This window comes from Neopelma chrysocephalum, unplaced genomic scaffold (genome assembly GCF_003984885.1).
Source record: "Neopelma chrysocephalum unplaced genomic scaffold, ASM398488v2 Primary Assembly neopelma1_257, whole genome shotgun sequence".
Classification (NCBI taxonomy): Eukaryota; Metazoa; Chordata; class Aves; order Passeriformes; family Pipridae; genus Neopelma; species Neopelma chrysocephalum.
Window position 1 is genome coordinate 584,884 of NW_020897919.1, and position 14,328 is coordinate 599,211.

General features: G+C 56.9%; 1 protein-coding gene across 1 annotated transcript; it reads left to right on the top strand.

Moving 5' to 3' along the window:
- Nucleotides 1-8,952: 8,952 nt before the first annotated feature.
- Nucleotides 8,953-13,775, top strand: PAX1 (paired box 1). Its single transcript, XM_027704141.1, has 4 exons — nucleotides 8,953-9,604; nucleotides 10,920-11,065; nucleotides 11,450-11,669; nucleotides 13,684-13,775. The coding sequence occupies exons 1-4, from the start codon at nucleotides 8,953-8,955 to the stop codon at nucleotides 13,773-13,775; spliced, it is 1,110 nt and encodes a 369-aa protein (XP_027559942.1).
- The last annotated feature ends 553 nt before the right edge of the window (nucleotides 13,776-14,328 follow it).

The window sequence follows — 14,328 nt, forward strand, 5'->3', positions numbered from 1 at the left end:
AGCCCGAGTGTCTCCTGCCTGGGAGTTGTTTTTCATGCTCCCATGTTCAGTGGGTTTAGGCACCCCCCCCCTGCCCCAACACACACACACACACACGCTCCTTTTTGGGGAGGGAGCAGCCTGTGTGGCAGGAATAAAACATCTGAGGTTGCTTTAAATGTCCCTTGGAGCCAGGCCAGCAGCACAGGCAAGGAAAAGCTGGTAGCTTGTTTTAATTTAATGGTGTTGAAGTGTTCTACTGCAATTAAGCATCTGAAAATTAAACAGAAACAGTCATTAAGCCTGGTGATACAAACCCACCAGACCAGAGAATATAAATTATTTCAAATGGTAAATGCCAGAGCCGTGTTTATGATAGGGATGTTTCCCCTTATTAGCCCTTATCTGTTGTTTTAAATAAGAGGAACTTAATCCCGAGGAAATTAATCACTGCAGATGTTGGATCTTGTTGCAGGTCACTCCTTTAGCCGGCAGCAGGAAGGTTTGGGAGAGGGAAAATGAATCCCTAGGAGAAGTGGTCGAGGTGATGTCCATCCCTTCGGAGGGTTTCCTGCTCCCAGGCTCTCCCAGTCCCTCCATCCCACGCCCAGTCATCCCAGGGAAACCCGTCTGCTCCCAGCCTGAGCTGCAGGCTGGGGGTTTTGAGCTGTCAGTGCTATTCCCTGGGGATGGTGCTCCCTGTTCCCTGCATCCTGGCTGCCAGCAGCTGGTCCCTGGGTGGGGGGGAATGTGGGGCCATCGGGCTCCTGTAGGACCAGCACCGGGTCACTCCCTTGGGGTCTTCCTCCACCCCCTGGGCCAGGCCAGGCCTTTGGAGGAAGGATTTGGGGGAGGAATTGGTGCTCTGATGGCAGCAAGGAGCGAAGCTGGGAAGGCAGAGGTGGAAGGGGGCACGAAGGGGCTGAAAATCCCCCATTTCATGTGGTGGAAAAGATGATTGAGAGGGGACGGACGGGGCAGGGTCGCCAAAGCCACCTGAGCTCCTGGCTGGGCATACCTGGGGGGGTTTATCCAGGCAGTGCTGGGAAATCAGGGCTCTGCCTCCGTCTGCAACCAGATAACACCGACAGACAACCTGGATCCATAAAACTTCCAGCGTGGGCCGTTCCTGCAGTTCTCTTTTACAAGCCTGGCCTCGCTCCGCTGTGAACACCGGCCAAGCTGGGATCAGGTGAGCACAGAAACGCTTGTTTAAATTCCTCATCTTTCAGCAAAAGCAAGACTTAAGCCCGGCTTTAAAGTTAAGCATGTGTTTTAAGTGCATTCCTGAGCGGGGGCTCTCTGAGATCTGTTGACGCGAGCAGGAGGCTCCTCCGCCGGCTTCAGTGGGATTTTCCCCGCCCGAAATGGAGTCCAGATCTCCTGAAATAAAAACCCCCCGTCTCCGTGGATGGGGGACCACATGGAGCCTCGTGAATGCTCGTTCCCGGAAAAAGGATCCAGCTTACTCATGTGCCTGCATGATGTGCATTAAATTCTCCCGGCATCTCCCACAATTCCAGCAAATAAATGGGAACCAGAATAGATCCTGTGCCCCGAGAGCGCTCGGCTCGCGGTGCCATTGAATGATTGGCAGGAGCATTGTTTGCGAGCAGCCTCCCCAAATTGAACTTCCATGTGCCCCTGGCCAGTACAAGATGTGAAATTTCGTTCCCATTTTATCCCAATTACTGGCCCGGGCCATCCACGAGGGCTCCCGGCATGGCAACGCTTCCCATAGCACACAGTAACTCAAATAAACTTCTTTTCCCTACAGGGGCAGCGCTGGGTGGAGAAGGGGGAATTCCAGCGGGGAGCTGCGTTTGCAGCCCCCCCCATCCCAGATGTTCCCATTCCAAGGCTTGCTGCTCTTCCAGGTAAGCAGCAGAAGCACCTACACTGTTTCGTGCCTTATTGAAAGTCCTTTGGAGCCGATCTCATGGATGTGGGTTCCACAGGGAGCCCCCAGATCCGTGCAGGCTCCCTGGGAGATGCCCGGCTTCCCACAGGATGGAATCTCCCACTCCATCTGCCCCCAGAGCTGCAGATCGGCACCATGAATGTATTTTCTCACAGGAGCAAAGTGTCGGGCCTGTTTTCTGGGAAATACTCAAAAAGAAACAAGCTGGAGGGTGTTTTTTTCCTCTTTCAAAGCAAACTAACTTTGGCGCTTCCCACCAAACCTGGGCCAGAAAGATCAAAAACCACTTTGGCTTTTCCCTGAAACGAAGCTTTTCCAGCCACTTGCTCTTGTCTGTGAAAAAAACAGTCTGAAAACCAAAATCTTTTGAATCTCAAAACTCATTTTGAGTTTTTACTCAACCCCACACACCTGCAAAAAAAAAAAAAAAAAAGACCCATTTTGTTCAAAGGACTTTTTTTTTGTCCTGGAGACAAAAACAACTTATAGGGACATGAATAACTATCTTTTGGGTTATTTTCATTGTCTCCTGCCCGCCCTGCAGATTCAGGGAGGCAGAGCAGCGAAGAGAAGGTATTTTTTTGTCCCCTCTCATCTTGAATTTTTAAGGGCCTCGTGTGAGGAGGAGCTGCCAGCACGTGCGGGCAGGAATGGGAAGCCAAGGGAGCATCACTGGAGCCGTGCCTGGAGAGGGGATTCGGGGCTGAAGGAGCCGGGGCAGAGCGGACAAGGCAGCTCTTCACAGCTTTCCCTGCTGTAAATCCCATTTTATATCCCCCGTGTCCCACACGGGGAGAAACAAGCGGAGTTTCGCGGCGATCACTCAGAGCCTTTACGGTGGTTACGACGTTCTCTTCTGCTCGCCTCGCCCCGGCCCTGCTGCCTCCACGCCTTTTCACGCTGGTGTGATTTTCTGCTGGGAAATGATCCCTGAAAAGAGTTTACCTGCCGCTAAATGGCTCCGAACCCCGCGAAACGCCGCGGAGCCGCTCCGTGAAAAGCTCCCGACTCGCTGGAACGACCCGCTGAGCACAGACCCGCTGAGAGCAGCCCCGAGCCCGTGCCCTCGCCGGGGGCTCTGGAGCGTGGCACCAGCCGTGAAGGGCTGCAGAGCAGACGTGATGCTCGGCACCGTCATTCTCAGGGCCGAATCCAGCACAGAACATCCAGCACAGAACGTTTAACCCCTTGTGTCCCTCAGCACCGTCAGCGCCCGGCCCCGACGTCGAGCAAACCTGACGGGGAAGGTCTGTGCTGTGTGTGAGATGTGTCCTGGCTGCCTGGGGGGGACAAACTGGTGTTGGCATCAGCTCCTGGCTCAGACGAGACCTCGGCAGCAGGTTGATGGAGCTGAACAGCAGCGCAGGGTGTTTCTCTGTGAGATAATGGGTTATTTATCCTGATGTACATCCCCTCCTTACCCCCCACAGCCCTTCTCCAGGACTCCCTCGGGATGAGAAGATCCCACAGAAACCCGTCAGAGGGCCATCCTCAGGAGCAGGGGGTGATGTGCTGGATGGGTCCGTGCCACAGAGCCCGGCTGACTTAAGCGTGAGCAAATGTGCCCAAATCTGACCCGAAATATTTTCCAGGAGCAGGAGGAGAGTCCCTGCTCTTCCCCGGGGCCACCTGCGTGCAGCCGCTCTCCGGACGCCCCGTGCCAAGCCCAACAAGCCTCCCGGTGCTATTCCAGCCTGCCTGATGTGTTTTTCCACCGGCGCGACCCAGCATCCCGTCCTCTGCCAAGCCTGCGGCCTTCCCGCTCGGCTGCGGCCAGGAGAAAACCCATTTCAATAAGAAAACAAAGGGAATAGGTTTAGCAGCCCTTCGGCCCCGCTGCTGCCGGCGAGCACGTGCGGCGTTTGTTTGCAAAGCTGGGCAGAGGGTTAATAAGCTGATCCCGCAAAGATTTACACCTAGGCCGGGGTTTCCATGTGGGCTTAACGTTAAGCGAGACCTTAATCTGAAGGAAAATATTGGGAGGGAGTTTTGTTTCTCTTTCAGAGCTCTGTAGGACCTGTGAAATGTCCGCCAAAGAGAGAGGTCGCTCTCTGCCAGGTTGGACTCGACGGTCTCGGGGGGTCTTTTCCCACCTAAGTGATTCCACGATTGTGTGACCCCGGTGGTGGCCAGGGAGGAGACAAGGACTCCACCCGAGGAGGCACCGGTTGTCCCTCACAGCACCACCAGAGTCACGAGGGCTGCGGGTTCTCAGCACCGCCGGAGCCGGGGCTGGATGAGCGTTTGCAGGAGAGAGGTGGCCGTTCCCACAGGGAATGCTGTGCAGGACACGTCTGCCGTGTCGGAAAGGCGGGAGGGAGAGGAAGGACCCCAAGGGCAGAGGCTGAGCCGTGTCTTTTTGCCACGTTGGGTGCGGGATCGCGGCTTCCACGGCGGTTTGACCCCGAGCCCTGGCAAATCCAGAGGCTGCTCCCGCCGGACGGTGCCTCGCACGCGGCTCGCAGATGTCGGTGAGCGGGATCAAGACTTTGCAAAGGAACAACTCTCATCTGTCCCCCTCCCTCGAGCCCCTCGGCAGCCGGGGCACGCAGCCCCTGTCTCCAGCCCTCTGCGTGCCCTTAGAGCTGACGTTGTTTCATATTCCTCCCAAAAGACTTCGTATTTTTAGGATTTCAGTACCTGGAAAGGGGGTGATCTGTGACCGGGCACCTCCAGAGCTGGAGGGAGGCAGGCGGGTCCGGGCTGAGCCGAACACCCTCCCACTCCTTGCGCGCTGCTCGGGGCACGAAAGGGAGATTTCAAACCCACGCAGAGCGACTTCCAAGTGATCTGAAATGGTTCCGAGGCAGAAAACCGGGACAAAAAGAAAGGCAGGATAGATCCACGCAATTTATTTCATTTTCAACGCCCTGAGTCGCCCTCAGATCTGCAATGTTTCACACAAGGATTTTTTAGGTTAATGATCCAGGATCCCACTCTCATTTTCACGTTATGAGTCTGTGATCAAAAAACCGTAGTGTTTAGGGGGGGGGGGAAACCCAAACCCCAAAAATCTGGGCGAGTTTGGTGTGTTTTTTTTCCCCGTGTGGATTTGAGGAGCCTTCTGGCAGGGGTGTATTTTACAGAGCAAAATTGCTTTTGACAAACAAAACTGAATTAGTATTAATTACCTCAACCTATGGCCTTTACCAGCCTGAAAGAGGTAATTAACCAAAACGTCTCAGAAGGAGCTTCGGAGAAGGATTTTATTTTGGTTTAGCTCTCAAACCCTCTTCCTCAGCAAACAGAAAGCCTTTTTTTGGGGCGCGGCAGCAGGGTCATCCAACTCCCCGCATTTAGCCCGTGCCAGAAGGCTGGGGAAAAAAATATTGTCAGAATTAATTTCGCGTTCCCTCCGACACACAAAGCACAGGCTCAGGCACTGAGATAATATTGCACTTGCTGGATGGTTTTTCAGCGTGTCTGATCCCCCAGCGACAGGATTTTCCAATTTGGATTGATCCTGTCAGAAAACAGGCTCCATAAACTCCTCCAAGAGCCACAGCATTCCTGAATCACTAATGAATTACAGTCAATAATATAATATCATAGTCTAGTGTGGTAGTATTAGTTAATAATACAACAGAATCATATAATAATATAACAATATAATATATCATGGCGTTACTCTATAACAGTATTATCTATTAAAACGTAATAGTATTATAATATCATACCATAAATAATGGAGAATAAATGCTGGTGAAACACACAGGAACTATAACCTTTAACTATACTAATCACCAGCTGCTGCAGCAGAGGAATATCCTCGATATTTCTATCCAATGTCTTTGATATTTCTATCAAACAGCCCTGATATTTCTCTTTTTTTTAAATTGAAAAAAAAAGCTTTTGGAGCTTCCCGTTCCACTGCGGATCCGGATTTTCATTCAGCAAAACGAAGGACGCAGAATCGCACCTCTGTCACACGAGGCATAAAAACGCGCACGAAAAATTGGTAAAATAAATGGGGTTTAAATGTATTTTCAGGCCGGACCGTGTTCACGGCGTTGATCGTGAGAGGAGCGGGGAAGGAGGAGGTGGAGAAGGTAGAAAGGAGTCGGAGCGAACGGACACGATCTCAGGGAAGGACGGTGGGGGCTCGGCCGGAGGGAGCAGGTTTGGGGGGCCCGGGCAGCCCCCGGCGCTGCCCCTGGAGCTCCGCAGGGCGCTGAGCACCCCGGGGAGCGTTTGCAGCGTGTTATTAATAGGGACCCCCCCCCCCCAGTCCGCCTCTCACCTGAGCCGGACGCCCCCCGCCCGCTCTGCTTCCCCTTTTCCTTTTTCTTTTCCTCTCTTTCCTTTCCTTTAAATTTCTTCCATTTTTTTTCTTTATTTTTGTCCTTGTTCTTTTTCCTTCTCTTATTTTTTAATTTGCTTAGTTATTTCATTTTTTCTTCTATCTTCCTTTTCTTTCTGCCTTTTCCCTCTTTATTTTCCTCAATTTTCTACCTTCCTTTTCTTTCTACCTTTTCCCTCTTTATTTTCCTCAGTCTTCTACCTCTTTTTCCTTCTTTTTCCCCCCCCTCCTTCGTTTTCTTTTTCTTCTCGTTTTCCTTCTTCTTCTGCTTTTCTTCCTTCGTTTTCTTTTCCTTATTTTTTTCCTTTTCTTTGTTTCCTCGCCATTTTCCTCTCCTACCTTTCCATCCCCGCTACGTCCAGGGACACATTCCCGCAGGGGCCGGATCTCGACCATCCCAGCCCCTCGTCCTGCCCGGCAGAGCCGCGGGGGGATGCGGGGAGCAAGTGGAGGGGCCGCCCCGGGGGGGAATCGCTTCCCGGGGGGATATTTTCTTTGGAAAAGCCTCCTCCAGCGCCTCATCTCCAGGGAGCAGGGGTGCGGGGCTGGCTGCGGCCACGGGGGTGCGCGGGGTCCCGCCGCCCCGCTCCAGCGCCCGGGCTCCTCCGAGCGCGGTTCCCGGGGGAAAAGGCTCCTCCGAGGGTGGGAAGGGACCCCCACACTCCCGGAAAAAACCGTCCCGTGGGATCACCGGGGCGGGGAGAACCGCACCTGCCTTCCCCGGCCGCCGTTCGATCGCCGGCTCCCCGCGGGCTGCGGCGGCCGCTCCGCCGGGCTGAGAACGGCGAACTCATCGCGCGGGTCCCCCCACGGGGGCTGCGGCCGGGTGAGTACCGGGGGGGGTGAGGCCATCACCGGACGCCCACCCCCCCGAGGCGCTCAGCTCCCGTTTAATCGATCCGCTCCCTTTTCCCGGCGCTTTTTTCCAGCGCTCGGGCGGCACCGCCTGCCGCGACCCCCGCGTGGGTTCAACCCCCCGTCTCGGGTGGGTGGGGAGCAGAGGAGGGGGCGCCAGAGCGGGTACCCCCTGGAGGCTTCCCCCCCTGCCCGTGGATGCCGTTTGCGTGGATGTCCTCGCTGCCGGGGGCGAGCCCGGGGGTGGTGGGCGCTGCCACCCCCCCTCGCCGACCCCCCTTTAAACCCCACCGCGGAGCGGCCTCTCCGCGCCGCTGCCCCCGCCGGGCACGCCCCTCGCCCCCCACCCTTCCAGTCGTTTGCGGGGAAACACTCACGGTCTTCCCACCGACCTCTCCGTGGGGAGGGGACAGGAATCCGCAGGAATGTCCCGAGCACTCGCCCCGTCCCCGAGGCTGCTCCCGGGCGTTATTTTTTTTTTTTTGAGGGGGGGAAAAAAAGGCGGATTTCACCGCCGGGTGGGCGGCAACGTGTCCACAAGGGAGCCCCCCCCGGGCAGGGCTCCGTGGGTGCCCCCGCCCCCCAAAGCACGGCCCTGCCCCGGCGGAGCCCCCCGCGCTGCCCCCGCCCGGGGGTCCCGTCGGGGCTGGAGGCGGGGCAGGTGCGTGTCCGCGTCCCGCATGGGAACAAGCGCGGGGAGGGACCCGCGGGGACCCTCACGCCTTAAGGGGGGGCGGTGTTGGGACCCCCGCGGCGGACCCCGCTCCGCCTTCCCGCGGCTCGGGGGTGGGTGTGCGGGGCGATGCGCGGGGGGGTCCCACGGGGGGTGGCGGGGCTCGGGCCCCGAGGGGGCGGGCAGAGGGTACCGGCCCCCCCCCCGTCCCTCCTCGCCGCGGCCATTTAGGAGCGGGCGGGAGCCAATGGGCGGCGGCGCCGCCGCCGTGACGGCCGGGATTGACGTGATTCCCACGTCAAATTGATCCCGAGGAGCGGCGGGGGCTCCCCGCGAGCGGGGAACCGGCCCGGCGCCGCCAGGACCCCCCGGCCGCCGGCTCCCCGCCGCCCCCCGGGCTCTCTATGCTGGGCCGGGCGCTGCCCCCTCCCCGGGCGGAGCGGCGCGACCCCCGCGCCGGGCGATGGGTGAGTGCGGGCGGCTCCGAGAGGGCTCCGGGACGGCTCCGCCGGGCTCTCGGCAGAGCCGGGGGAAGGCACCGGGCGGGGGGGAAGGCGGCGGGAGGTGGTCCGGCCCGGAGGGTCTCGGCCCGCAGCGCCGGGGCCGGCACGACGTGCCCGGCCGGGAGAGCTCCGGGTCCCCCGTTCTCCCCGCTCCTCCCTTCGCTTTCGCTCTGCTCTCTGCTTGCGGCTCCTTCTCCCGTTCTCGCTCTTTCGCCTTTTCTCCGTCTTTTTATTTTTGTTCCGCTCTCCTTTTTTCTGCCCTGTTTTCCCCCTCCTCGTTTCTGTTTTCTCTTTTTCTCTCACGTTTCCCCGTGTCTTTCCCCCACTTCTTTTTTACTGTCTCTCTGACCTTATTTTTTCTGTCTTTATTTCTCTTTTTCTCTCCGCTTTCCTCTTTTTTTTCTCCTGCCCCTTCTTCTTTCCCCTCTGCTTTTTTTCCTCCTTCTCTCTTTCCCTCTCGTTCTCATTTTCTCTTCCCTTCTTCCCTTCCCTTTCTCCCCCCTTCCCTTTTCCTTTCTCCCCCCTTCCCTTTTCCTTTCTTCCCCCTTCCCTTTCTTTCCTTCCCTTTTTTTCCCCCCTTTCCCTTTTCCTTTCTCTCCCCGTTTTCCGCTTTCCCCCTTCTCCTTCTCCTTCCCGCGGCAGCCCCGTCCCGCTCCCGCTCGCTGTCCGGGCATCCCGCGGGGACCACAGCGGCGCGCCCCCGTCCCATCCCACCCATGCCATGCCGTGCCGTGCCGTGCCGTGCCACGCCACCCCTGCCCTTCCCGCAGAGCACACGTACGGGGAGGTGAACCAGCTGGGCGGCGTGTTCGTGAACGGGCGGCCGCTGCCCAACGCCATCCGGCTGCGCATCGTGGAGCTGGCGCAGCTCGGGATCCGGCCCTGCGACATCAGCCGCCAGCTCCGCGTGTCCCACGGCTGCGTCAGCAAGATCCTGGCCCGGTACCACGAGACGGGCTCCATCCTGCCCGGGGCCATCGGCGGCAGCAAGCCGCGGGTCACCACCCCCGCCGTGGTCAAGCACATCCGCGACTACAAGCAGGGCGACCCGGGCATCTTCGCCTGGGAGATCCGCGACCGGCTGCTCGCCGACGGCGTGTGCGACAAGTACAACGTGCCCTCGGTCAGCTCCATCAGCCGCATCCTGCGCAACAAGATCGGCGGGCTCGCCCCGCCCGGCCCCCCGCCCGCGCTGCCCTGCGGCCACATCTACCAGTACCCGTACCCCGGCCCCGCCGCCCCGCCGCCCGCCAAGGCCGCCGGGCACCCGGCCGCGCCCCTCGGGGCACCCCCCGTCGGGCTGCCCCGCTCCTGGCCCTCGGCGCACTCCGTCACCAACATCCTGGGCATCCGCACCTTCGTGGAGCAGGCGGGTGGGTACCGCCGGCCCCGGGATCGCCCCTGCCCCGCCCGGCCCGCGGGCAACTTCGCTTCCCCCTTCCCGCCCCCGTTTCTTTTGGTCTTTATTATTATTATTATTATTATCATCATTATTTTCTCTGTTTTTTGGGGGGTTTTTTTGGTTGGTTGTTTTGGTTTTTTTATTTGCTTCGAGGTTTTTGTGTGTTTCGATTTTTTTCTTTTTATTTTTTTTGTCGGGTCTTGTTCGGTTCGTGCTTTTTGGCTTGTTTTGTGCTTTTTTTTGCTTGTTTCGGGTATTTTTTATTAGTGTCGTGCCTTTTCGCCTGTTCTGTGACTTTTTGTTGTTTCGTGCTCTTTTGCTTGTTTCGTTCTTTTTTTTTATTTGTTTCAATTTTTTTTGGTTCATTTCGGTTTCGGGTTTTTTGTTTGTTTGTTTCCTTCCTTTTATTTTTTTTTATTATTATTATTATTTGTTTTGCTTGTTCAGTATATTTTGCTTTCTTTCTTTATTTTTTTTTTTTTTTGATCCGAGGGCCACCCCCCGCTCCATCAGCCCGTCGGGGCGGCGGGGCCAGATGCGGCCTCGGCTCAGCCACATCTTGAACATTTTATGAAAAATGTGGAAAATATTTTCGTGGGGATGATAGATTGCCGACCGCAAATTCGGAGCCCTGAATTTCCCTTCGCAAAGGGGAATATATATATAAAAAATATATATATGGAATGGGGGTAAAAAGGGAGAGGGAAAAAACCAGAGGAGGGGGAAAGGAGAAGACAAGGCACCCCGGACCGGCCTGCGGGATATCCCCAGGAAATTGTCCCGGTTTTGGGGCTCCGGGAGCAGCGGCAGCGCCGAGCCCTGAGCCCCTCCGACTCCGGGGAGGGGACGCGGGACGTGGCAGGGGGGGTGCGGGTCCTTTTATCCTTCCAAAAGCCCGAGTAAATCAACCGCATGCGTTTTGCCCCGTGCAATCATTTATCCTTAAAATTCCGATGTCAGTTTTATAAATCTCCTTCGTCAGAAGAGAAATTGGGCCCCCTAAATTACCGGGGGCTTGGAATCGCCGGGGGGGGGGGGGGGGAGGGGGGGGGGGGGGTTGGGGGGGGACGCCACAGCCTCTCCTCGCCATGTGCTACCCAATTTCAGTCCGGGGGACTGTGTCCCGGGATGCTGAAGGACACTGGGAGGGAATGCGAATTCCTGTGCCCCCTCTCCATGGGTTTATGCAACCGGGCATCTGTAAAACCGTGATTTCCCCCTCTTTCAGCCCCAAACCCGCTCGGGCCGGGCCCGGCGGGTTCTGGGGCTGACGCTTTGCTCCCCAGGGGCTCTGGCTGGCACAGAGGGGGCTGCCTACCCCCCCAAAATGGAAGAGTGGCCCAGCGTGAACAGGACGGGCTTCCCCGCCCCGGGCCAGGCGGTCAACGGGCTCGACAAGGCGGCCATGGAGGGGGACATCAAATACCCGCAGGTGACTGCTGGGGGGGCAGCGGGGGACAGGGGGGGGGACAGGGAAGGGGGACAGCGAGGGGGGACAGGGAGAGGGGACAGGGAGAGGACGGGGTGGGCATTAGTGGGGCAAGAAGAGGGGCAGGGAAGAATGAGACAGGGGGACAGGGAGGGGGGACAGGGAGGGGGGACAGGGAGAGGACGGGGTGGGCATTAGTGGGGCAGGAAGAGGGGCAGGGAAGAATGAGACAGGGGGACAGGAAAGGGGCAGGGAAGGGGTAGATTTCCCACCGCTCCCATTCCCCCTCCGCCCGGCCCCCGTCTCCCCGAGGGGGACCCCGACCCCCAGAGCCGGGCGGGCTGTTCTGAGCCCCCCACCCACCCCCAACTCTGTGCCTGTCCCCAGCCCGGCCCGGGGCTCTCCTCGATGGGCACCTTCCTGCCGGCCTGCGCCTACCCCCCCTCCACCCAGCCCGGCGTCTACGGCGGCTCCCCCGGCGGCTACATCGCCCCGGGACCCCCCTGGCAGCCGCAGGGGACCCCCCTGGCCCACCACGGCCACGGCGTGACCGTCCACGGCGGCGACCTGCCCGCGGCCATGGCGTTCAAGCAGCCCGGCAGGGAAGGTGAGCGGGGGGGACGGCGCGGGGGGACCCCCGGGGGAGCTGCGGGGGGCTCGGAGAGCGGGAGAGGGGCGGGACGGGGGTGAGGGGCTGGGGAGGGTCCCTCCACCTGAGCCCCCCCCCCCCAGGTATTCCAATGGTCCCCTCCACATCCTGAGTCGCCACATCCCGGTTATAAACTGGAAATTGCTTTTCCTCCCCGTTCCTGGTCGCTGGGAACAGCCGGGGAAGCGGGAAGGGTCAGGGCGAACCCCGCGCTGTCCATCCATCCCCCCTGGAATGTCGGGGTGCGGCGGGACAGAGCAGGAGCCTTTTCCCGGCATCTCCCAGGTCGGGAGCCTTGGAATGACACAGAAAGGCAGAAGTCTTGACTGGGAATTCTTAATTCCTAGTAATTAGCTATTAATTATTAACTCACAGCAATTATTTAACGTTTTGTGAATAATTACTAATTATTATAAGTAACTATTATTTTATTTAATTTGTTCCCGGAACTAATAATTGAACGCTCCCCCAAGAATCCCAAGGGAACAATTTGAGGCTATTTAATGGGGCGGTTCTTTTGTCTCCTGTTAATTAATTCGTCTCATTTATGGAGCTCTATTTCCTCCATGGGCAGATTCATTTTTAATATCCCGATTTTTCCGCCCATCGATATTTTTGGCCTTTTCCGGCGGTATTAGACTTTCTATTACTTTAATTAATTTGTAATTAATTCCTCACTGATTAGTCCGTTTTCATCTAGTTTTTCTGGGGGGTTAATATTTTATTTGTTTGGTTTTTTGCCTTTTAGCATTTCTACCTCGTTCAATCTGTTGTGAGTAATCAAGGGGTGCGAACAGATAATTTAAATCGATTATTTAAAGGGGGGGAAAAAAGAGGGAGAAACAGAGAGCGAGAAAGCAACGGGAAGGAAGGAAAAGGAATAAAAGAAAATGAGAAAAAAAGGGAAAAAAAAAGGATATAACAAGACCAAAGGCAGAAATCCGACCTGTGCATACTTAGTGTATTTTTGAGGTATTTTAAGTGACTTGTAGCCCGAGATTTCTGATTTGCCGATTTTTAACCTGTTGTGCCCAAAGGCTCGGAGACTTTTCTAAACGTTTGTGAGGTTTTGTTTTGCAAGTTTTTTTTTCCTTGTGTTTTTTAAATTTATTTTCTCTTTCAAAGTTTTTTGGTTTTTTTTTTTTTTTTTTTTTTAATTTATTTATTTCGAACCGGTTTTCTGGTTCTGCGACTTATTTGGGATACCCCAAATATTTGGGATTATTTGGCAAAAAGCCTCCCCCGCGCTCTGCCCCGAGCAGGGGACGGGAGGAGAAAGGGTGGGATGGGCTGAGGGGGCTCCTGGCCCCCCGTACCTGCAGCGAGAGCAGGGAGCGGGGAAAGGATGGAAAGGAGGAATGAAAAGAGTGGCAGACAAACCCAGCCAGGCAATTTCCACCTTCTTATTCCAGACCTTTTCCAAATTTATAGATTTTCGCTGAGAACTCCCCCCGCTCATCGCAGTGCCCCCGGGATGAATATCCCCCTCTCCGAAGGCAGCGGGTGGGTGGTGCGGGGGGGATTCCCACGGCCTGGGCCGGGTTTGGGCGGAGCTGGGGCTGGGATGAGGCTCAGCAGGAGTGTCACTGCCACTGGAATGGTGTGACGGTCCCGTCCCCTTGCCCTCCCCGGCGCTGGCGGCACAGTCCTGTCCCAGGGCGCTCCAGCTTTAGGGAAGCGCGTGGGATGTGTTCTGTGCGTGGCTGGGAGTGGTGTGGGTCCCCTCCGCAGGTAAATCCCCGGCAATGCCATCACCACGGTCCCTGTCACTGGGGGGGGAAGCATTCCCCTTTTCCCTCTCTGTTTCCCCTGGATACCCCTTTCCAAAGGGGTGCCGTTCCCAGTGGCTAGATGAGGAGCCCCGTGGGGCAGAACTGCCCTTGGGGGGCTCTTGGAGGAGGTTCTACATGCTCCGAGTCCATCAATCCCCCGCCTTGTTGTCTGGTTTTTCCCTCTCCACCTTTTCTTGCAGTCGTGGACAGAAAACCCACCAGCCCCGTGGGGAAACCTCCGGACCCTCTAAACGCCATCCACGGACTCTCTATCCCAACCTCCTCGTCCTAGAGCCCTGGAGCAGCTGCCGACAGAGAGGGACTCTTGGAATAAGCACCTGCAAACTGTAACTGAAGCCTGAAGTGCCGTCGAACTGTACCCAGAGTGCCACTGCCACTGCGGGGACGAGGAGACAGCCTGGGCAGCGAGAGGCGACTTTGTCCCGCGGCAAATCCCGGTCAGGACATTCCCAGAGGGACACTTTACCTCCATTGGATCGGAAAGGGGTGACAGAAAAGACTCGGTCTTCCTTCTTTGTTTTGTATTTTTCACCCCTTGCTTTCAGTTGTTCTTTCTCGTTCCCCGTGTCCCCGAAGACTGTTGGATGCAGTGAGTGCCAGTCACTGCTGGGAGCATCCCCGGCTCTGTCCCAGCCCAAGGGAGCAATTCCCGGCTTTCCCACGCCGGAGCATCCGTGCTGGAGCCCTTTCTCCGTCCACCTTCCAGCGCCTCTGCCCCAGGATAGGAATGGACAGAAGTGCCACAATGTTTTATGATCTATTTTTCTAATAACAAACCTTTAATAAAAAGTGACAGCTGTGGGCACACGCTCCTGACCTCCCTC

Excerpts from the sequence above, each read along its gene's own strand:
- PAX1 (XM_027704141.1), top strand. The coding sequence starts at position 8,953 with ATGCCGTGCCGTGCCGTGCCGTGCCACGCCACCCCTGCCCTTCCCGCA. Across the intron at positions 11,066-11,449 it reads GGGACATCAAATACCCGCAG|CCCGGCCCGGGGCTCTCCTC; the intron begins GTGACTGCTGGG and ends GCCTGTCCCCAG. Across the intron at positions 11,670-13,683 it reads CAAGCAGCCCGGCAGGGAAG|TCGTGGACAGAAAACCCACC; the intron begins GTGAGCGGGGGG and ends CTTTTCTTGCAG.